Source organism: Neocloeon triangulifer, unplaced genomic scaffold, assembly GCF_031216515.1.
Source record: "Neocloeon triangulifer isolate White Clay Creek 2 clone unplaced genomic scaffold, ASM3121651v1 ptg000010l, whole genome shotgun sequence".
Taxonomy (NCBI): Eukaryota; Metazoa; Arthropoda; class Insecta; order Ephemeroptera; family Baetidae; genus Neocloeon; species Neocloeon triangulifer.
Window position 1 is genome coordinate 135,853 of NW_026775552.1, and position 22,142 is coordinate 157,994.

General features: G+C 35.4%; 2 protein-coding genes across 2 annotated transcripts in view; one reads left to right on the forward strand and one right to left on the reverse strand.

The window, feature by feature from the left end:
- Nucleotides 1-22,142, reverse strand: part of LOC132195673 (probable metabotropic glutamate receptor mgl-1) — a 131,342-nt gene that overhangs the window by 96,369 nt on the left and 12,831 nt on the right. Inside the window, exon 2 of the mRNA XM_059617833.1 lies at nt 5,108-5,161. The gene's annotated coding sequence lies outside the window, so the exon portion shown is untranslated. The remainder of the gene's footprint in view (nt 1-5,107; nt 5,162-22,142) is intronic.
- LOC132195782 (chymotrypsin BI-like) lies at nt 6,971-17,975 on the forward strand. Its single transcript, XM_059617990.1, has 7 exons — nt 6,971-7,136; nt 7,184-7,361; nt 7,409-7,581; nt 7,648-7,746; nt 7,797-7,933; nt 7,985-8,130; nt 17,921-17,975. Exons 1-7 carry the CDS (start codon nt 6,971-6,973, stop codon nt 17,973-17,975), a joined length of 954 nt encoding a protein of 317 aa, XP_059473973.1.

The following is a 22,142-nucleotide window of genomic DNA, read 5'->3' on the forward strand; positions in this document are numbered from 1 at the left end:
CCTGTATGCAGTTTGACGATGCATTTCCCTCAGCGGACCAGTTGTCTCTTTTTCATCAAAACAGTGTTCTCTGGCATGGAGAGGCGCACGTGTTTGCTGCAGACACGCCTTTCCCAGATCACTCTTGACAGCTCTCTCAGGAGGAGTTGGCCGAGCCGGAAATATCCTGTCGGGCGCCGGTGCATCACGATCGGGGCCTGCTTCTGCTTTTTGGCTTTTCGGCATGCGAGTGCCATTATTACTTCCCTCTCGCGCAAAGTAATCCTAGCCCTCGGCTCTCGGCGGCACCCCCGAGAGTTTTTGTGATTGTTGAACCGAGAAGCCCATTCAAAGCAACTGCCTTAGCCACTGTTTACCCAGTTGCATTCCGTAATGTGCCATGTCAGCAATTTTACAGCCAATTAAATGTAATTAGGCAATAACAAATAAGCTCAGAAAAATTTAACCTACAATTAAAATAAAATTAATGATTTTTATGCATTTTACAGGGAACATGAACAATTTAATTGTGTTAAATGATGAATAATCGGAATCTTTTCTCAAAATTTAAAACAAAACAAAGATAATGATAACATTTCGGTGAAATCCTTTTAATTTTTATTTTTTAATAAACTTGAATATTGATTTTTAAATAAATTTAATGCATTAATAAAGTAAATATTTTGGTGTGAACCAATATTAAACTCGTTCTTAATTATAATTGACAATTGTTAGTATTGATATGAATAATATTTGCCGATCATTAGTGTTAAAACGCAATGTTTTGTGGTTAAAATAAAAAATTATTAATTGAATCGATTTAAATCAAATAATTGATAAAAATAATTATTCAAATGCATTATAACAATTTGTGTGTTGAAAAACGTCTTCAATGGTGTCGGAGATCAATAAGTGTGCAAAATGCACCCCTAAGGCACCCCTGAACCGTATTTGAGCGAGTTTACAAGTCAGTCTCGCGCACATGCAAATCGGCCTTGGGCTATTCTCTCCCTTCGGACGACGGCTGATTTAGTGCCAATTAATGACTGCTGCGGTGCTTGCTCACTTCGTTAGCCGCAAGAGAGAAAGTGTCACCCTGTCCAGCGGTGGGCGGCACCGATAATTTATGCACCGAGGCAAGGTGGGCCCGTCGCCGCCTTAATTAAACAGCAGGTCCTCCGGGAAAAGGAAAGACGTGAGGGCCGGGCGGGCGGGCGTCACTTTGGCCCAAGGTGAGACGACGGAGTCGGGATGGACAGAACGCCTTATTTCCCACGAGGCCTAAAATAGGAGTGGCCGAAATCCAGATTGTTTTGATTAATTAATAGAACACGGTTCTGTCTCTTGAAAAGCAAACGATGTCTTACAAGAATGTGAAAACAAATTTCCTAAAAGGACTGACGAATTTATTAACAATGGAATAGATTATTTATTAAATAAATTCTAAATGAAATTAAAAATTGCATAAAAATCGGTATAAATATCTTAAATAAAAATTTAAAATATTTTAATTTTCTTCTTTTTATAATTATCATAAAAATAGTTGTTTTAAATGTCCCATTTTTAAAGAGCTCTCATAAAATTGATTTTTTTTTATCTTTTTAATTAAAAAATGAATATTTCTTAAAAAGACTGACGAAATTGATAAGAAATGGTTAATTTTGAAAATTTTCACAGAAATTTGGTTCAATTATCAATGAAGCGTACGATCATTGATTGAGAATTTGCATCGCTATTCATCTAGAACGGAAGGCTGAATTTAGGTATAAGTGAAATGAAAGCTTTCACTGAGATTGATGACGAGAGCTTCCGGGAATTCAACAATATGAAGATTCCACCGGGGAGAGCCTTTCCGCGTTCCCGAACATTTTATTTTGGTTATGCAACCTGCTCGACAGTTATGCGATGCGGAACCAGAGGCAGCATAAATGCTAGGAGATCTCTGTGTATTCCGTAAATGATAAGTAAATAAAATTACATGTAATTGGAAACAATTAAATTGAAATGCAACAATCAATTGAAAATGATTCAGATTCTCAGAGTTGAACAATTGACTGTGAAAACCCTTCGCTTCTTTAAAGGGCGCCAAAGTGAAGTCTGAAGATCAAAAATTGGTAAACAAAATCCAAGTTTTTCAATCATCCAGGGAACCTGAGCATGAGCTGCTCATGAGCAAGGTTTGAGCAAATTTTGCTTATGAGCAGCGTTGAGCAAGGGTATATTGAGCATGAGCATTGAGCAGACAAAGTTGAGCACCCAAAAAAAGTGAGCATGCTCATGAGCAACACTAGTTGAGCAGATGAAAATGCTCATGCCCAGAAACTCTGCAATCATCTTTTGATTTCCAAAAGCGCAATTTTCTTTTCAGCTTTTGATTCGCAAGATTGCAAAGAATCCAAATTAGGCAACAAAAACTTGTAACTCTTCTGACGATTTCTGAACCTCAGAATTAACAAAAGTTTTTAATGGTTTAACAGGCTATTCAATAAAATGATTATCTGAGAGGTTAATAAAGCACCAGAAGATGAGAAGAGGCATAAGTATTTTTTTATTTTTTTTTTTGGATACTTTTACATCTTGGGGATCAAAAGCTGACTAGAAAAAGTATCGTCACTTTGGAAAATCTGAATTTAAGTTATTTGAAAATTTATTTCCAATCCATTTACGAACTTGGCCAAAAGAATTGTCTTGAACTCATTTATTTTTAAAGTATTTTAAAATATTTATTTCCCAATTTTCATAAATATCTGTTATAGTTGCAAAAGTCTCAAATTCTCCTCGTAGCTCAAAATGAAGAGCAAAAATTATTTGTAATTTTTCTTACACCAAATTATATTTCGTCTTTTATTAAGGCTAGAGATATGCAAAAGAAGATTAACAAGGTCAAAAGCTTGACGTAAACATTACAATGGTGGTGTAACAACTGCGAGGATAATTGCTCATTTGGGCTAGAACAGAAGTGGCGGAATAATCACATTACGCACGCAGCCGAAATTTCACAGAGAGGCAGACAGCGCGGCGCATTCATTACTGAACAGAGAGAACTCCATTTGGCCGGATCGATATCGCGTGAGGCCGAAATCAAGAGCCGCAGATTTGCATTCATTTTTCAACAGAAGAAGAAGAACGTCTTGGCCGGGAGATTTGCAGTGCAATCCGCCGAGCGCCCACTTCAATTTTTCCGGCCCGCTTTGAAGTCGGCGGGGAAAACGTCCGCATTTATTTGGAAAAAAGCAGCCTTACTTGTCGACACGGCGGACCGAGCGAGAGGATAAAGAACGGCTGCACCTTTTTTGCGGCGGCGGCGACGGCGGCGCCGAAATTCTCTGTTGTAACACGAAAGGGGATTTTCCTCTCTTGTTCTTTTGCAACTGACAGAAAAGTACAAGCGGGCAGATTGGTGGAAAAATCAGAGCGACCTATGCTTTGTTTCTTGGCAGGAAAAAAAACTCTTTTCGATCTGGGGATAAATAAACGCGCAGTTTTCTTCATTTCGGGGCGGACAAAAGCTTCTTGTTCTTAATGCCGCTCATTATTCTCCGCAGGTCCTTTTGTTTATTCGCCAAATAAAGCCGCTTTGCAGCTGAAGACTTTTTTGTTTTTATTTTGGCCAAATTGGAAAAAAATCCTGTTTCCCTTCTTGAATGAAAGTGGGTCTTGCAGTTTGTCCGATTATTACTACTCCAATTAATGTGTGGCGTGATTTATGTGCGGTTGACGTGGCCGTGTGAGTTAAATTGTTGGTGCAGCGCAAACCAAGTCAGCCGAGCTCGTTAAATGCAGCGCCAGATATATTAAACTCACATGCATCATCTGATTAATGCGCCGCAAATATCTCCACCTAACACGACGCGGTAATGGGATTTTAATTCGAAAAATTACCGAGAATGAAGAATTTTTATTGCTCTGCAGCGAATGTTCATTTTGCAAAATAAAAAAGAGACGATATATCTTGAAAAATGTCCATTTTTTTATACATTAATTTTTTCTACAGTAAAATTTAATAACGGAAAAAGATCATAATGGAGCACTAGATTTACAATAGTTTTTCCGTTAGAAAAATAAGCGATTTGTTCTGAAAGTTTTTTCTTCTATGCGGTTTCTTTTACAGCTTTTTATTTTCAAGGATTAAAATGAAAAGATTGGTAAAATATTTAAAGCATAATTATAAAATATTAAACGATTAATTAAATAGAAGATTTATAATTGTAAAAAAGGATTGTAATTTCATTTTTAGAAATTAATATATCAGGAACTCTTTTGTGTTGATTACTTTGGAAAAAAAATTATATCCTTTTTAATGCTCCCTGTCTCCACTTGTCTCTTTAAAAAGTAGCAAAAATAGTGATAAAGTTTATTTTAATTAAAATCAGCAGTTACTCTCACTAAGTCAGCAACTGCAAGTATAGCAATGAACCGATAAATTAAACTAGTAAAGAATATAAATTTATATTAACTTGACATATTAAAATATTAAATATTCATTAGTTGAAAATACAAACCTTTGCGTATTTATATTTTTACTCTTAAACTTTTCAAATTATGGTAAGTTTTTTCATTAAAGACAATCAGATTTAATTAAATGATTCAGAAAAAACTTTCTGATTAACAAGAAAAGTCGAAAATTGTTAATTATATAAATACAAATATAAGGTTATAACTTTTTAATGTCAAATATATAAACTTTTCCAACATAATATGATTAAATAATCACTTTTTTCTTCACCACTCTCACTTTTATAGACTAATAATCCGTAATGCTTCTATTCCTAAGTAAGAAGCATACTAAAAAAAGAAACTTTCATGATTGATGATAAAAAATACTTCTAGGTGATAAAAACTTGCATAAGCAAATCATGAATGTCGAGAAAGTACTCTTAAAACTATAGTGAAATGCAATCTAAACATTGCTCCTTAGAAAATCTATTTTGTTTCCACTTGCAATGGAACATGCGTCGTGTTTCCCACTCAGAACTAATGACGGAATCATTTGAAATTATAATCAGTTTGTGTGTAGGTCGACTTGAGTGAAGGATTGTAATGCGGCCTCAACTCGAGCTGTTTGGAAATCGAGCGAGCTGCAGAGGCGTTTGCATAAATTACTTTGGCTGAAAATATTATTACTCACCAGCACAGCAGCAACACACTGACCGCAGCAGTCTTTGAACTCGCGTCGGCCGGCCTGCAACAAAAACGATAAGCTTTACACAGAGAAAACTAGGGCTAAATGCATTTTGCGGGTTGATCTGCGTGGCGAGCGAGATAATGAGTTTTCGCCCCGCAGATCCGGCGGCGCAAAACTTGCCACTCGTGTTTGCGCTCCGTAATCAGCCAGGCCTTTTAAAACTCACGCTACATGTTGTAACAGTGGATGTATTTTTTTTTAAGTATTTGCAACACAAAAATTCATGACATATTTTTTTTCGTTTTTAAAAATAACCTCACGAAAAGCGGTTAATCTCAGTGTAGTTTTTTAACTTCATTTAAACAATTCAATAAGATTATTTATACAACTATTTTCATTAGTAAATTAATAATTAAATTTATGCATATAATATTATTAAGTTATTTAAATTATTTTCAATAATGATTAAATTCATTTTGAAAAGATCTAATGCCCCTGGAAATTTTGGGAACTAATTTGATATATTGGTGAAACATTCGCTAGCAAACGTCCAGAGCATTCGCGGCGTGCATTCGACCACTTCTTCCGGTGCGATGATTGGCAGTGGCAAAATAAAACAATTTTTCATATACTCGCGTCAGAGGAAATGTTTGAATATGAATAGTAAATTTATCACATGCATTGAAAATGTTTTAGAATTAAGTAATAAAATAATAAATAAAAATATTTTCAGCAGCGATTCAAAACTGCAAACAAATTTATATTTTCTATCAATCAAAGGGCAACTAATTGCCCATTATAAGATTATGAGAATCACAAGGTATTGTTTTTTAGGTTAATAACTCACGATTTTTATTTTAATTTGCTACTCTCTTATGCTTGTGTCCTTAGCTTTAAATTTAAAAATCAGCGCGTAGATGAGATGAAAAATTCAAAATTTCTTGATTGGAGGACCAAGAAGATTCTAGAAAACAGAAAACAATTTTCACAATAGGCAGTTTAAAATTATATAATTTACTAAAATTCACTCTAAAATTTAAAAGTTTATTCAGCTAAAAACATTGAAACTTCACATGGATATTGAAAATCGCATAAAAGTATTTATCAAATTATGATATTCTTAATACAATTATAAAATTTTAAGCTATTTTTGCAAAATGCAGAGTAAATTTTGAAATAATACAAGGCTCAAAATAAATTAAAAATATTACTCTAGTAATTGCACAACAAAAAAATGTTAAGGAGATTCAATTTGGTGTTCTTATACTTCTGTCAATAATGAAGGCTAAAATTTGGGATAAATTTAACTTCAACCCACTCCCACGTCTCCCATAATAGGATAGATTTTAGCAAAGAATGCATGATCATTTTAACTTTTCTTGGATCTTGAAGCATATTTTTATAATATTTTGCATTTTGTATTAGATATAATAAAAAATCGCGTTGAAAAACTGTCAACGTTTTTCGCAAGGTTTAATTTATGACCCTACTGAATCGCTGCAGTGGCAATTGCAGGAAAAGCAACAAAATATCATTTCCTTTTTCTTTTGTGAATAAAAAATTGCGCATTGCCATGGTCATTCATATATGGTTGACTGTCAATCAGTTTTTTGTTGCAACCAGTGTGCATCGAATTTCCAAATATCACTTTCTAGAATAATTACTGTAAATGACGCGGGAAGTACAGCATCCTATATAAAGGGAGAGTGGCCGAATCACCATACATTCAATTATGCAAACCCATTGCTTGACAAAAACTGAAGCAAAGATTATGCATATTACACTTGCGTTGGTGATGCTGGCACTGGTCGTGCAGGTGAGCAGAAGAAACTCATCCTCATCTAGAATTGTCTATAATTCTGAACAATGAAGGCTGCCGTTGGTGCTCTTCAGGACAAAGGCATCTACCTGAAAGTCAAACCCAATGATCGAACATTGCCTCCGGTCAACCAGAAGTTGAGCGCCTCCCAGTTAGCCCAACTGACCAAAGCCGACAAGCCCACGGTCGAAAACTTCAACCCTATCGTCCAACGTAAGCTTCATCTTTTTTTGGCCGAATTTCCACAATAAAATGAACAGCAATTGTCGCGGGATCGTCGTCGTTCTCCTCTGGTGTCGACAAACAAATCGTGGGCGGCTCTTTGGCCACCCTCGGACAATTCCCGTGGCAAACGCTACTCTACATTGACAAAGCCTGGCTCTGTGGAGGTTCTCTCATCCTCTCGGAATGGGTCATGACGGCTGCTCACTGCACGGGGTCAGTCACAAATGTTCTTATTGAGTAGAACGATTTTAAAAACACAGAACAATCAGGGCCAAATACGACATCATCCTGGGCACCATCAGCCAGAGCAACCTTTCATCTGGATACATGTGGCTCACCTCAACGGTCAACTACACCCATGAACTGTACGACCACATCTTCCTGGTTAATGACATCGCCCTCATCAAGCTCCCATATCCTGTTACTTTTACTGGTTATTATACATATAAGCGACCGTCAGCGACACTAGACAGTTTATATTCAACACGACTTTAATTAGCAAGCATCTCACCGGTGAAACTGCCGTCCATGGCCGACGCTACCAGAGACCTGACGGGTCTTCTGTTAACCGTCAGCGGCTTCGGCAGGACCGCGGATGGTAAGCATCAAGGATATGCCAAACTTATTTTAATCGTAAAACGTCATCAGGCTCCGCTTCCAGTACCGATCTGAAGTTTACTCGCTTGACAGCTGTTTCTAATGCGGTTTGCGCCTCCTATTACGGAAATAAGACTGTCGTTTCTTCGATCATTTGTACCAAACCAATTAGCACTTCCATTTGCCAAGTTTGTTCTGATTATACGGCTTTTTTGGTACTTAGAAAATTTCTATCGCAGGGTGACAGTGGCGGACCTTTGATATTAAATGATGCCGGTACTAACAACCTTTGGGTGCAGTTTGGCGTCGTCTCGTTTGTCTCCTCTAGAGGGTGCCTTGTAGGGTATTCAGGCTACTCCAGAGTGACTTCATACCTCGACTGGATGTCTACTAAAATTGCCGAAGGTTCTTCAAATTTTTCTTCTTAATACATTATTTCAATTGAACCAACTCATTGGATAGATTTGGTCAGGCCAGCAACAACCACGACTCAGCCAACTACAACCACGACTCGGCCAGCAACAACTACGACTCGGCTAACAACAACCACAACTCGGCCACCAACAACCACAACTCGGTCAACAACAACCACGACTCGGCCAACAACAACCACAACTCGGTCAACAACAACCACGACTCGGCCAACAACAACCACGACTCGGCCAACAACAACCACGACTCGGTCAACAACAACCACGACTCGGCCAACAACAACCACGACTCGGTCAACAACAACTACGACTCGGCCAACAACAACCACGACTCGGTCAACAATAACTACGACTCGGCCAACATCAACCACGACTCGTTCAACAACAACCACGACTCGGTCAACAACAACTACGACTCGGCCAACAACAACCACGATTCTACCAACAACAACTGCTCAAATTACTGCAGGCACCCCACCACCGTAGTAGTGAAAGGTCTTGACGGCAATTTCAATCAATTCTATTTGTATTATGTATAATGTTTTAGTAAAAAAAGAAATAATTAAATATTAAATTCGGCAGTAATCATGGTGATTTGAATTTAAAGTCGGATTTTTTTTTTCCTTGATGGGTCTTGCGAGTTGTTAATTGTAAGAAAAACATTATCCTGCTCCCCCCTCGATCGTGAAATTCTACCACAAATCGGCAGTAATAATTTGTATCATCTAAAGAATATTTCAATTAACTTCTGAATAGTATCCCAAACGCATCATTACTCACGTAACCCTCGTAAATTTAAATAAATTAAAATTTCAACCTGTTATGCTCACCAAATTGTAAATTAATTTACGCCAGTGAATGTTTATTTAATTTAAAGCCAGAGCTAAAATGTTTAAAAGAACAGTTGTGCCATGGGCTACTGAAACTATGAGAGATGAAAAAACTTCATTGTCATCAACTTATTGAAACAATATTAGATATGAATGAGTCAAAAGTAATTTTCCACACTTTGATTTAATTTTTTTGTTATCAATATTTTTTTTTAATGTTTTATGCCAAAGAATTTAATTTATTTATTATATTTGATATTTTTAATGATTTATTTCTAGTAATTTATAAAATCTATTTTTAAAGTTTGTATAATTTGAGTGATAAATAATTTGTGTCCTATAATTACTATTTTTTTTTATAACTATATATTTGTTGTTAACAATGTACTACTACAATCAAATGTACTTTTTAATCAGTAGTAAGTAGTGTGATGTAACAATGTGCACAAATAAACAACAACAATAATTATAAAATTTAAAGTTAATCATAATAATTTTTGAACGAAAAGGTCAGGATGAGACGACTGATATCATTAACAGTAATACTAGATTGAAAATTAATTTGTGATGCACTGACAAAGAATCAAAGGAGATTTTATTGAATTTTACATGAGAGCTAAATTTTGCACCCACGCTCATGAATTTGTGCTGCGAGCATCAACTTTCAGTATGCAATTTGATACACACACACAATAAGACCTAATCAAGCCGATAGCAACTCTTGACATTCCAGTCACGGCCGGATTCCCGGCAGCAACTACCTGCTCAAGATTCGCCTTGAGATGGAATTATTTCTGAATCAAAACCCCGTTTGGCTTTTCATCTTTGCGACGTTGACATTCGCGACCCCAAGGAAGTTGATGATGAAGGCAAACAAATTGCTCCCCTGCCAGGTTCGCTCAAAAGGCAACCACGCTTTGATTAACTCTTGCGAGAGCAATTTCAGTTCTCTCAAATCAACACTTGTTTGTTTCACATTTGGAGATATAAGTTTAAACTGAATTGGAAATAAATATAATTATGTGATTCCAATTACATTGTTCAAGTTTACAAACACTCACATTATATTCTCTATTCAGTCTTCAATTTTTTTTACCAAATAAATTTGAGAAATTTTTATTCCTTAGAGTTTTGAACAATATATAATCTAAATTAATTTAATTTGGCAATCTAGATCTTCATTGCTATAGACATTTTATTATTATTACTACAAGAAAAATCAGTGTTTCCAGGACATTTTATTATAAATTAAAAAAAAAAACCACTATACTGTATTCCTTGAATGCGATCCTTTAGAATTAAATGAAAAATTATTAAGAGGCGCACAATTTATGGTGGAGAAAACAAAATTTTCTATACAGATTATTAAAAAAGGGGGAAGCATTTTTTCATCTGCCTCTTTTGAGCCCTCCCAGAAACAGTCCCATTATAAAAGTCGTAGTTTTTATCAAAGCTTGTTTAGAAAAAAGACTTTTATTTCCTCAATTAACAAGTTATTTTTGAACGAGAAAATTCCTCTGCAAACAAAGAAAGAAGGGGCTTCCATTTTCCATATTTTCCGGATATTTTCCACCCCTTTCATCCCCAAATACAAATCACTTCTATCTGCAGCTTGCGCACTGCCCAATTGTTCTTTCACGCCCTTTGTTTCGAATCTCCTCAAAATAACTTGGGGAAAAGTAGGCATGAAAAATTCAGTCTGGCACCATTTTTCGGACGAGAGGCATTGTGTGTTTTTTGCTCCTTTTTCGCCGAGCCAGCGCACGGGTCAATTTATTATTCATGAAGCGGCGCGCTCTCATTCACGGACGCACTCGCGCACACAATCGCGTTTTTAATCTTTTGTGAGAGAGCAAATGCACGCGAGTCGTGAGCCGGAATATCACAAACGTGGATGCGCGTCTCGTCTCTTAGCTTGTCGGGCGATAATTGAAAGAGAGAGGATTGTTGTTGAAATGAAGCTCGTAGCCGGCGGAAATCGAAAAGGATCCGAAACCCACATTTCTCTTTTGAATGCAAAATTATTATTTAAATTTGTTAGCTGAATTAGAATTTAAAATTAAAATTATACTTTAATATTAAAATATATTTCATATTTCTTAAAAAATTATTTATAATTATAGAGAAGTGTAGTTTAAAAAGATTTGTACCAAAATTTCTTGAATACTAAAATAACTATTTTTTTCATTACTGTTGAAACTAAATAAATCTATGTAATTTTCATAAACTAAAACGTATATTTTCCTGCTAAATCATTCTAATTTAGGCACTGAATTTTGGATTTAAAGAAAATGAATTCCTATTCCAAATTAAAGCAAACTTAAGCGACCCAAATTTCATCCTAATGACCATTTTTACCCAACAAAGCTCAAAGTAAACACCAGAGGAAACTAACAAAACAAATTCAGCAAAAAAGGGGACTTATCTGCCCCTCGCCAGGCAGAAAGGAAAAAGGAAGCACTCTGGATTTCGAGCCAAGGCAAAAGACCCACTTTGGCGCAAAATGTAAACACGCGCGCGGAGGATGAGTTGTGAAAGTTTTAGAGTAAATACTGATGAGCCGGAATTATGACCCTCGCAACGACCCCGCGCTCTGTCACCGAGCCAAGCATTCTTTATGGGATTTTACGAGCCACTTTCTCCAACTCGCTGCCAATAAAATATATCTTTCGCTTTTCCCATTATTAAAATACTTCTCCGCCCGCGATTTTGGTCCAGTGAAGCACGATTTGATTTTCTCTTTTTAACGTCTCTCAAGAGGCTCTTCTCCGCATTTGCAGCAATAATAAAAAGCTCCCCCGTTTTGTAATCTAAACAAACTTGTGAAAGGGCTCTGGATTTATTTGCAAGACAAATGATGCAATTACCTTTTAGCGAGGAATCTGTTAACTTAAAGAGAGGATGAAACCACTCAAGTGCAGAAAAACCCCTCCACAAGGATCATTATAATAACCAGAAAATTGGCAAAAAAAAGTTTGATAAAAGTTTAATTACAGGTGGTTCCATCTATTTTAATATTATATACCGTGATTGCTAATTGATATATTTTGTCTGAGGTATTGAGTAAAATAATAAAAATCATCCCTTTTCTTATGTGAATGCACAAAAAGAAAAATCATCATAATGATGGGAAAGATATTTATTGTAAATTTATTTTCAAATGGTCGTAAAATATCATTTCATTGACCTTTGACCCTGGCAGCGTTCTTGAACTGCCTAGAGTTTTTTCAAAGACTTAAAAAATTTAAATTTTTTTAGAAACAATTAATTTAATTTGCAATTAAACCTGGCCATGACATTTAAGAGAAATGTTTTTAAATTCAAATTGTGTCTGTTGTTAAATTAAACATAAAAACGTTGTTAACCCCCTCGAGGATTAAACTAGGTTAGTGTTGAGCAGAAGGTCTGCCCGTCCGCTGTTCAGGTATTCAATCCCAAATCAGTCTAAATTACTGCGTAAAATCCTACCCTAATCCTAAGGCTGCCTCGCTCTCTCATGTCCTGAATAATGGAGCGTGCGGCCCGCATTAGCCTTTCGGACAAACATTGCGAAACCAATTAGACTGGTGGAGCGAAACGGACGAATTCCTCTGCGAATTGAAAGCGGCGGACGAAATGAAATAAAAAAAAAAAGAGGAGAGCCACTTGCGAGGGCGAATTCAAGAGGCTGCCGATGGAGTTTGGAAAATTTGATCCTCTCTGCGGCTCTGGCTTGGCATACCAACAAGTAAATCGTTGTTGCGTACCTGGGCAGAGTAATTATATCCGACGAGAGCGCAAAACACAAAGAGTCGCGCGCGCACAACCTTGGTTATTATTATAATAATAACGCCGCGCGCGCAGCTGGTCTCACGGGCCGCATGATATGCTCTCATGCGTGCCCTATTCTAATGAGCTACGTCGTCTTGCTCGCCCCGTTTTGCTGCTTCAGCAAAATAATACATATGTGCAGACGAAAAACGACTGTTAAATAAAAGGAAATTTAAAATGGAGTTAAACCTAAAGGATTAAAATCAATTCACAAATATTTCATGTCACGTTTTGTTAATTTGTTCTTTTAGAAAAAAATTGCTAATAAATTTTAAATATTTTTTATATAATACTTGTTTCAAATAAATTGAAATATTTAAAAAAATTTACTTTCAATGAACACCAAAATATGTATATTTATTTTATTGTTTTTAAATTTAATGTTATGAATAATCATTATTTTCAAAAATTGAATGTAAACAACGTATTTGTAACAATGTGGACAAATGAACAACAATAATAATAAAGGGATTCAATATTTCAAATAATTAGTTAGGCCTTCTCATCTCGACATTAGCAACTGTATTAATTTCATTAGAAAAATTATAAAACATTCAACTATAAATCCAAATTCTAGGCATCTATAGATTTTCTCAAACTCACAACCATTTGACTGACATGTTGAACTGATTAGTTGATTTTGGAATATGAAATATTGTGTTAAAAGAAAAATACCCTGTAATATCCTGTAATTAGCATAAATAACATGATATAAAAAAAGGAAAATTTTAACTTTAAAAATAAATTAATAAATAAAAATAAACATTAAATTATCGTTAAATCGATATCAAATATAAATAAATAACAAAACGATTACATTTAAAGCATTAAATTTAAATGTATTAAATAAAAATAAGCTGAGCAGATAATTTTCTTTAATATATTTGTATTCAAAAGCACTTTCCTGAATGAGACGGGCTGCTTTGCATAGTTCCTTTTTCCGACGCATTTTCATAATTTCCATCTTTCTCGTTTCAACGACGCCGAAACTTGATACTGAAGCGAGGAGGCACTTTGGAAACTGCGGCAAATGTGATAAAAGAAGAGCCTTTCTCTTTCCATAAAAGCATCGTTAAACGAGTTAAAAATAAAAAATGATTTGAAACTCTCTCAAGCCGAAAATAATTTCATTCCTCTCTGCCTGGAATAAAAGAGTTGAGGAAAAACTGCGCTTTCTAAAATAAGAACATTCACCTGCTCTCATTGTTGTCCTTTGGAGAGGCAATTCAAGTGGATAAACGCCGAGAGTTCATTGTTGGCTGGGACGACCGTCGTCGGACAATGTAATTTGCGCCGGTTCATTTGTTATTCATAAGGGGGTCGGATTATGTGGCCGCAATCTGTCTTCAGCGGGGATAAATATTTAAGCCAACGACCTTTTCCTAAGCACATCAACCATCTGCCGGAGCAGAAGGACGGATTTGGTTTTTTACATGTGCAAAGAAAAGCCATTTTGAACGCTCTCCGTGTGTGAACTCGAGCGGCGCGTTTTTCGCTCCAACTTTTCCACTTATTACTTGCAAAGTGCCCTTCTTTGACGGCGCGACTCAATATTCTGATGCGTGCGTCTTGTCATAGAAAGCTTCTTTAAATATCACATGCAAATCAGAAAGAAGAAAAAAACTGCGCAATACACCACGTACACGCTGCACTTGAGAGTGAAGAAGCAACTGCTGCTTTTCTCCGACACACACGGAAGCAAAATCGATGGTTTAGAAAGAGGAGCAGAACGTGGTTGAACTCAAAGAAAAATGCATATCCTTTGCAAATCCCACAGGTTGGCTTTGTTAAAAAGAACCTGTTTTTGTGAATTGTTAAAAAACAATAGAGAATAACAAACAAACAAATTCTAAAATATAAAAAAAATACTTGAGAGGATTTTTAGCTCATTATACAAGGCGAATAAAAAAAACTAAAATTTCTTAAACACTGAAAATAAAACTTTTCAATAGCCAATACGAGAAAGAAAGTTATTTTAGAAAATTCCCATGAGAAACAATTATAAATTAAGAAAGATCAGTTCTCTCAATGACTTAAATTTCTCCTTTCAACTGAAATCTACTAATCTAATGAAGAGTAAATTACCATCAAAATTAATCAGACAATTAATATTTTGCCTCAGCTTAAATTTCCTCTTGTTTGATTTTGTTGAACAGTCGCTCTTTATCTCCTTATTCATGTCTTCTTTCAGTTGGAAGCAACACGTGTTTCTCCGAGGCAAATATTCCGACCGCAAGAGTTTGTCCGGCTGCGGTGGCTACTCCACATGGATCTTTGTATGAACACCAAACAGCTGTTTATTTGATCAAAACATTTCCAATAGAGATCGGCCGAGCGAGTTCGAGTTAACTTGGCAATCAGCTCGTGCTTGTGTATTTCAGCCGCCGAGTCTTAATCTCATAATGGAGCGGACGCATCAAAGCCGCTTTTCTACCTCGTGGAAATTCTAAAATGCAGGCCTGGAGCTTACAAAGAAATAGGAAAGTTGCAAAGTCACATTTCCTCTGGGAATCGCATGCATTTATAAAACATGAAAAGAGTCATTTATAATTCAGGTTATTACAGATTTTACTTTTCAACCTTAATAAAGCAAATAGCAATCTGCGAGAAAATCTGTTCAATGAAACTCTTTGGGGAAAAAATCTAGATGATTTTTTAGCCGAAATAGGACATAAAAGGTTAAAAGAAATGCAAGTAGGAGAGTATTTTTTACATTGATTGTACTATCTTAAGGTTTTTATAGGTAAAAAAATTTGAATAATGTATTTTGAATACTTAGAAACTTATTTGATTAAATGTGTGAAATAGGTTGACTTTTTTATCTAATAAGTGAATGTAAATCGTTAATTTTTACTTAAAAATACTGTCTTCATAAGAAGATTTTAGATCAATATGTGGAAAAGGTGATCACCTATAATTCCCATCCAAAGTTCAAAGGAAGTTTCATCATTTTAGTGGCAATTGAAAAAGACAATTCAACTAATAATTGTGTTACAAAGGTCCTTCTGATTAACAAAATTCGAGCAATTGCTTCATTTTTGAAAAGTTTTTTAATAAAAAATTATTCTTTTCCAAGTCAAAATGAGCAAGGACGACTTGCCAAAATTTTCTTCATATTTTTTAAATAAATAATCAACAATTTATAGCAAAATTGGTCTGATGTCACATAATTATCTCAATAAGTCTCTTAAGCAATTAAGATTCAATTAATTTATATTATAATTATTAAATTGCATTAATTTTTTGTATCAAAAATAATTATTTTTCATAAAACAGTAATGAATTGCAAAAAAAGTTGTTAAAATACCACAAATTTAGGTCAGAACTGCTTTTTTCAGCACCTTTTTGTAATTAAGAGGCGAAATTCGCTCAAAATTCAATGGCTCGTCCCATCTATTGTAATTAGTGCAGGGTGATGGAGCATTCTAGAAAGTAATTAGTGGCGAAACTAGCAAAGCCAAAAACACAGCAGATGATCAAGTTATCCTGGCGTTTGCGCGAGTAATTAACGTCCCCATTAATAGCCGTAAAATGGAAACAGAACAAGGCTGGCCTAATAGAATTAGTCACAACTACAATGGTCTGGACCCAATTGAATAATTTTCCAACAAAGCGCATTTGTATATAAATGCAAAAAGCAATTATTGCGAGACGGGGGCACTTTGTTGTTTTTGCGGCCGATGTAAAAAAAAGGGGAAAGGCAGAGAAGCCAATTTAGCTCGGCTCTCATTTCCACGCGGATAAATCAAAGGCGTCTCTTTGTCAGACCCTTCTCTACTTGCAATTTACTTTTTGCTCTCTTCTCCCTTTGAATAAATTATTGTCATTTGAATAATTTTCTCGTTCTTTCTGTTTATCATTTCTTTGTGCAAAGGACGAAAGAAAAAGGTAAATACAAAACACGCTCCTCCAATCAGTCAATTTTCTCTTTGCTTTGGATGAAAAGTCAAGATAATCCGGCGCAGCCGATTCGTCTCTCGCTCCAATTTCGGCAACAGAAATTTCCAATCCGTCTGTCGGATTGGCAAAGAAGACGAATTGAAGATTTGCGAGCCGATTGATTGTCACATCAATGGCCTGTTTTCCGTCTCGTTCACGCCCGCCAGCCGAGGTCTCAATTCGATTTCCCGGCCGAGAATTTGACAGCCCGAAAGGGGCACTTACGTTCGCAGAAAACGGGTATTATTATTATTCTAAAATTGGATTATACGCGGGCAGAGAGACGCCTCCTCGCGCACTGCTGCGCTTCGATCTGCGGAGGAAATAGAAAAAAAAATATAGAAGCTGAAGAACGGCCAAAAAGCTGCTTCCGATTTTCTGAAAATGGATCGCAGAGAGGAGTCACTAAAATAAATTTCTTCAACATTTGATGCAAATTCGCAATGAAAAGTGAGTGCCAAAACTACAAGCTGTGGATGATGAATTGAAGAAATGAATTAAGTTTAAATTTTTATTCATGTTATAATAAAAAATTATTTAACTAAATTAAGGACCATAAAAATTAATCAAATTTCACAATCCTAAAAGTGTGACATCTCACTTGATCTCACCAAACTTTATCATAGAGTATGAAGAGCAATAAAAAATATGATGTATAATAATAACATTTAAATTATAAAATATTATTTATTAACCATTCAATAGATTATTTTTTATTCAAAATTTCAAAATTAAATTGATAATCGCATATGTATTCCAGTAAGAAATTGTGTTAATTCAATTATTGCCCATAAACAATCAAATTATGTAAATTTGTAGGCAGATCAAACCTAATTATTGAATTATAATGGAATCGAACGAAATGGAAACGCACACGTGCCCGAGTAATCTAATTTTGGCAGGGCATCAATGCCATCTGATTAGTGCACCCAGCAAATCATGCCGATTTGAGTCTCTGCGGTTATCGGCAGTAGAGCGGAGAAGCCACCCGACCGGCTCAGCGAGTGCACAATTGGAATCAATTTGCTAAATTATAATTAGCCGAGATGGATTTGCTGTGCCTGGCCGTAATTCCATAATCTACAACCCACTCCAAGCATTAGCAAGAGATCTGGATGAAAATAGAGGAAAGTTCCAAGTACACATTAGAAATTATGCTAATTAGCAGAGACAATTCTGGCGTTCGTCCAATTAGATTGAAATCTGTGGGTGGAAAATAAACAAAAATAAGTATTGACGCATGGACTGACGGGTGTGCGAAAAAAAGGTTTTGTCACTCGTTTGATATGAATGGTGCTTTTGAAATGTGTCGGTCCGAAATATAAACGCACGGTTTGATGGCCAGTGAGTTATGACGCAATAATTCAGCCGGCAACGTTTTGACAAATGCGAGGAAAAAAAGCAGATGCCTCGCCACGACGATCGCGCCTGCTTTATGGGGCGATCAGTCAAAAGCGCAATCTTTAATCAACACAAGGCCAAAAGAATCACCACTTTTTGTAGGTCAAGAAAATTTAATTTTGCCACAAACTGAATGCGAATTATAATGGTAGAAAATGCATTAATTAAAATATTAAACTTAATATTGAAATATAATGAGATGCATTTTTTTTTTAAATTTGAACTGTTAAATAACAAAGTAATTATTTCCTGAGAATACCAATGTTGTTTAAATGTATTAAAAAATTCGACAAAATTGTCAAAGTTTATGATTCTTACAAAATTAAATATTAAAAATTGCAAACAAAAACATTGATATTTGTGTATTTTGTTTCCGTATTTAATGCAAATCCAGTTGAAATTATTTGACAAAGTTAATCAGGTCATTGCATATAAAACAGCCACTTCGATATCGGCCATGGAAATGCTGTAAAGTTTTTGATTAAAAGCAGCCAATAGAAAGGATCTATTGCGTGGAACCCCAGGCTGGAGAAGATTGCAAATTAATTAGATTTGCACTTTGCGTGTGCGTTTATAGATCGATTCTCCTTCAAACTTGGTCAGCTTTACGAGTTCATCAAGCTGAAGTTAACACGAGGCCGGCTCTCGATTTATACATTTTAAATTGCAGCAGATTGCTTATGCATGCCCGCACAACAACAAGAACGTGCCAGTTGCATAACTCGAGTCTGCAAATTTCACCGGCTCACTAATTAATCAGGTCATATTATTTTTAGAGCTGTTCGTCAGCAAGTAATTTTACGAGCCGCTTGAAAAATCTCGTTGGCTCTTTCCACTTAATGATCGGCAGTGGATTTCCTGGCGCAAATCAATTCCTGAGAATCGCGCGACCAATCCAATTAGCAATTAAAAGAGGGAGCAGCCGACCCACACTCTTGACATTTTGAAATATCGGCCCAGTCGGACGAGGAGGAAAAAACCAGGGATTTTAATTTGACAGCAAGTTAATTAAGATTAAAAATAACTAGCGCTTCAAATTTTTGGTCTCCTAACAGTTTCCTTCTGATGATTCTGTTTTCTAGAGTTAAAATAAGTTATTCATAATCGAAACTTGTGTAAACTAGTCCTTCAGAAGAGGGAGGTAAATTAGTATATCAGAGCGAAAACTGTAAAAAACGTAAAAAACAAAGATTCGCCATAAATTATGAATTACTTCCATTTTCACAGTAACAATTTCTTTCACAAGTGAAACAAAATGAATAAAATTTAAAAACTATTAATTTTCTGTAAAAAGCTATCAGTATTATTTACAACTCGATTTTGAATTTTAAATGACACAATTACATTAATTTGACCAAGCAAAAATTATTTTTAAGCTCAAATATTTATCATTTTTAATAAAAAATACTATTTCTGGCTCTGCATGCTCCGGTACTGTAATTTTTTAAGACTATTAAGGCAGCAATTACGGTTTCATTCGGCCTAGGGGGCGCATTGCAACAAACACAGAAGCCTCCCTCACTTAATTTTCAGCCCAAGGCCGCGCTCATTTCCTGCTCTTTCCGCAGCCCGCTTTTAAACATAATGTCCCGAGCGGGTTGAAAGTAAACCATGTTTGCAGCCGGGGTGAGTAATTTAGAGCGGTGCTGGCAGGTTATGAATGAGAGTATCAAGGCAGCGAGCGAAAAATTCGCCGCGGCTAATGTGGATAAAATGCAGCAGCGAGCGGATAATTAAACGACCAGCAGCAGGTGAGTCAGTTTTTCGCAGGATAATGTTTTAATGGTACGTCTTTTGCCCGGGCAAACCTCGATTTGCGCTCAACGTGGTGAAAAAGCAGAGGCATTTTTTTTTTTATAATTTTACACAATTACAACGCACGCCTCTGGGCAGCTTCTGTGCTTTTTTCCGAGCAGAGGATATTTTGTAAATTTGTTTTCAGCTCTTCAATTAAATAGGGCCTCAATCAAATACAATTTTGTCGCTTAATATCATGCTGAATTCATTTCTGCTTTTATTTTTGAGGCGTGAAAATTTTCCATGAAACATGAAAAACAAGTAAGCAACTGTTTGTTTTAAAGCAGAATTTTTACTGAAAATTGTTAGGTTTTGTTTTGAACAACTTTTAGCTGCTTTCAAAACAATAACTGAGCGGGGAAAAAAACTAATTAAAACTTCAAGAAATTTTAACTTTAATTTAGAAATCTGAATTATTTGTATTTTCAGCTTTTTCTGTACTTTTTATGTATAGTTTTTTTGCTGTATTCAAGACTCATGACTGAATCGATTGGAGAATAAATAAAAAAATTAAAAAAAAAATAATAATAATAAAATCAAAGTAGATCAGAATTTATGTTTGGATGAAACTGGTCTTTCCGTTTAAAACTTAAAACTTGAGATCTACAGTTGAAGTTGAGAAATCTATTAATTTCGTTTAAACAAGTACAAAAACTTAATTGGGAGATAACAATTTTTGTAACGTCTGTTAGAATCTCTTTGCCTAGACAAACTAAAATTTCATATTGATAGGTATCTTGAACTCATTATACTCAGGTAAAAAAGTAATTTTATGTAGAATGAAAATAAATATTATTTTTATTTATTATAAACACATACCTTGTTAATTAATAATTAACAACGAAAACTGAGAAGAAAGCGGCGCTTTGCAAAATTCTCGACTACGAAATTAAAGCCCTTTTTTAAAAATAAACAAAAAATCACGCCTAGCAAATCATCGCGCCGCAGAAGGTCTAAAACTGAAAGAAAGCGGCGCCTTTCAAAATTATGGATTTTTCAATCTGACCTCATTTTTAAAAATTAAAAACAAAATCCGCTTTGAGACAGCTTTCAAAAATATTTTATGCATTTTTTATTTTCAATTAGACTTTTATTTCAATATCTCTGCAAAATAAGAGCGAGTTTAAGAATTTTGATAAAATAATTTTACTAACAAAAGTAAAAATTTGATATACTTGATTGAAATTTCGCGATATTTCAAAACAATAGTTTTCATTTTTTTTTACAAGAAGTGTGTCTAACGTCAGCAGGTCTCGCTTGAAGCCATTTCGGAGACAGAGTGAATAAGAAACTCTGGCTTTTAGTCACGCCGAGCGCCGTCCTTGGTCACATAAATTAGATTTGGGAGATAAATCGCGAGCTAATTCGCCCTTGCTCCGATTCTGATGAGTTCTTCTCGTTCATTGTTTATCTCGGCACGTCTTCGCAACGCCTCACGTCAAATTGGCCGGACTCGCCTAATGGCCGCTTCGCCAGCAAGTGAAATGTGGCACTCGTTGCTTTTTTCAGATGACAGCTCAAAATTTAATGAAGGGCGTCCATCTTTCTCCCCCAGCAAGAAGGAAAGGGAAAATAATCTCGTCAGGAAAAGGATAAATTTAAAGTTAATACTGGAAAATAGGAACTTTTAAGAAGAATGAAATTACGAATTTAAAAACAAAATTTTTTAAAAGAATTATATTTCGTTCACTTCAAATAAAACTATTATTTAACATTTTGCTAAACCTTAAAATTTTTTATAATATTTTTCATTTTTTTTCAGATGTGTAATTTTAAGTGAAGGAAAGATTAAAGGATTCAATTAATTTTGAACTCTCAGTCTACATGGTAATCAAATGGATTTATTTCAAAAGACGCCAAAGTTTTACCGTCGCAAAAAAACTTTGGGCAGAAAACATAGCGAGCCTTCAAACGCCGGAGCTTTTCATTTCTAAAAAAAAAAACTTTTTCCACCGCGCGTCTAACAACATTTTTACAAGTTCAACTCGCTTGGGCAAACACCAGAGGCGAACAACTTCTTTTTGCGGGCATACACAATTCAAACGAAACTTGCCCATTAAGAAGGAAGGACTTTATTCTTCTTTTATGTAAAAAGGCGGAGGTAAACTTCAAACGAAATAAGTGATGAGTTGAAATATATGAAAACGATTCGGCGGTTTTAAAAAATATCCTCGGCCGAGAAAAGTGGA

Bases quoted from the DNA above. Each gene is read 5' to 3' on its own strand.
- LOC132195782 (XM_059617990.1), top strand. From the start codon at position 6,971: ATGAAGGCTGCCGTTGGTGCTCTTCAGGACAAAGGCATCTACCTGAAA. The intron at 7,934-7,984 runs GTTTGTTCTGAT...TTTCTATCGCAG, and splicing joins TTAGCACTTCCATTTGCCAA to GGTGACAGTGGCGGACCTTT. The intron at 8,131-17,920 runs GTCTACTAAAAT...TATGCTAATTAG, and splicing joins ACTTCATACCTCGACTGGAT to CAGAGACAATTCTGGCGTTC.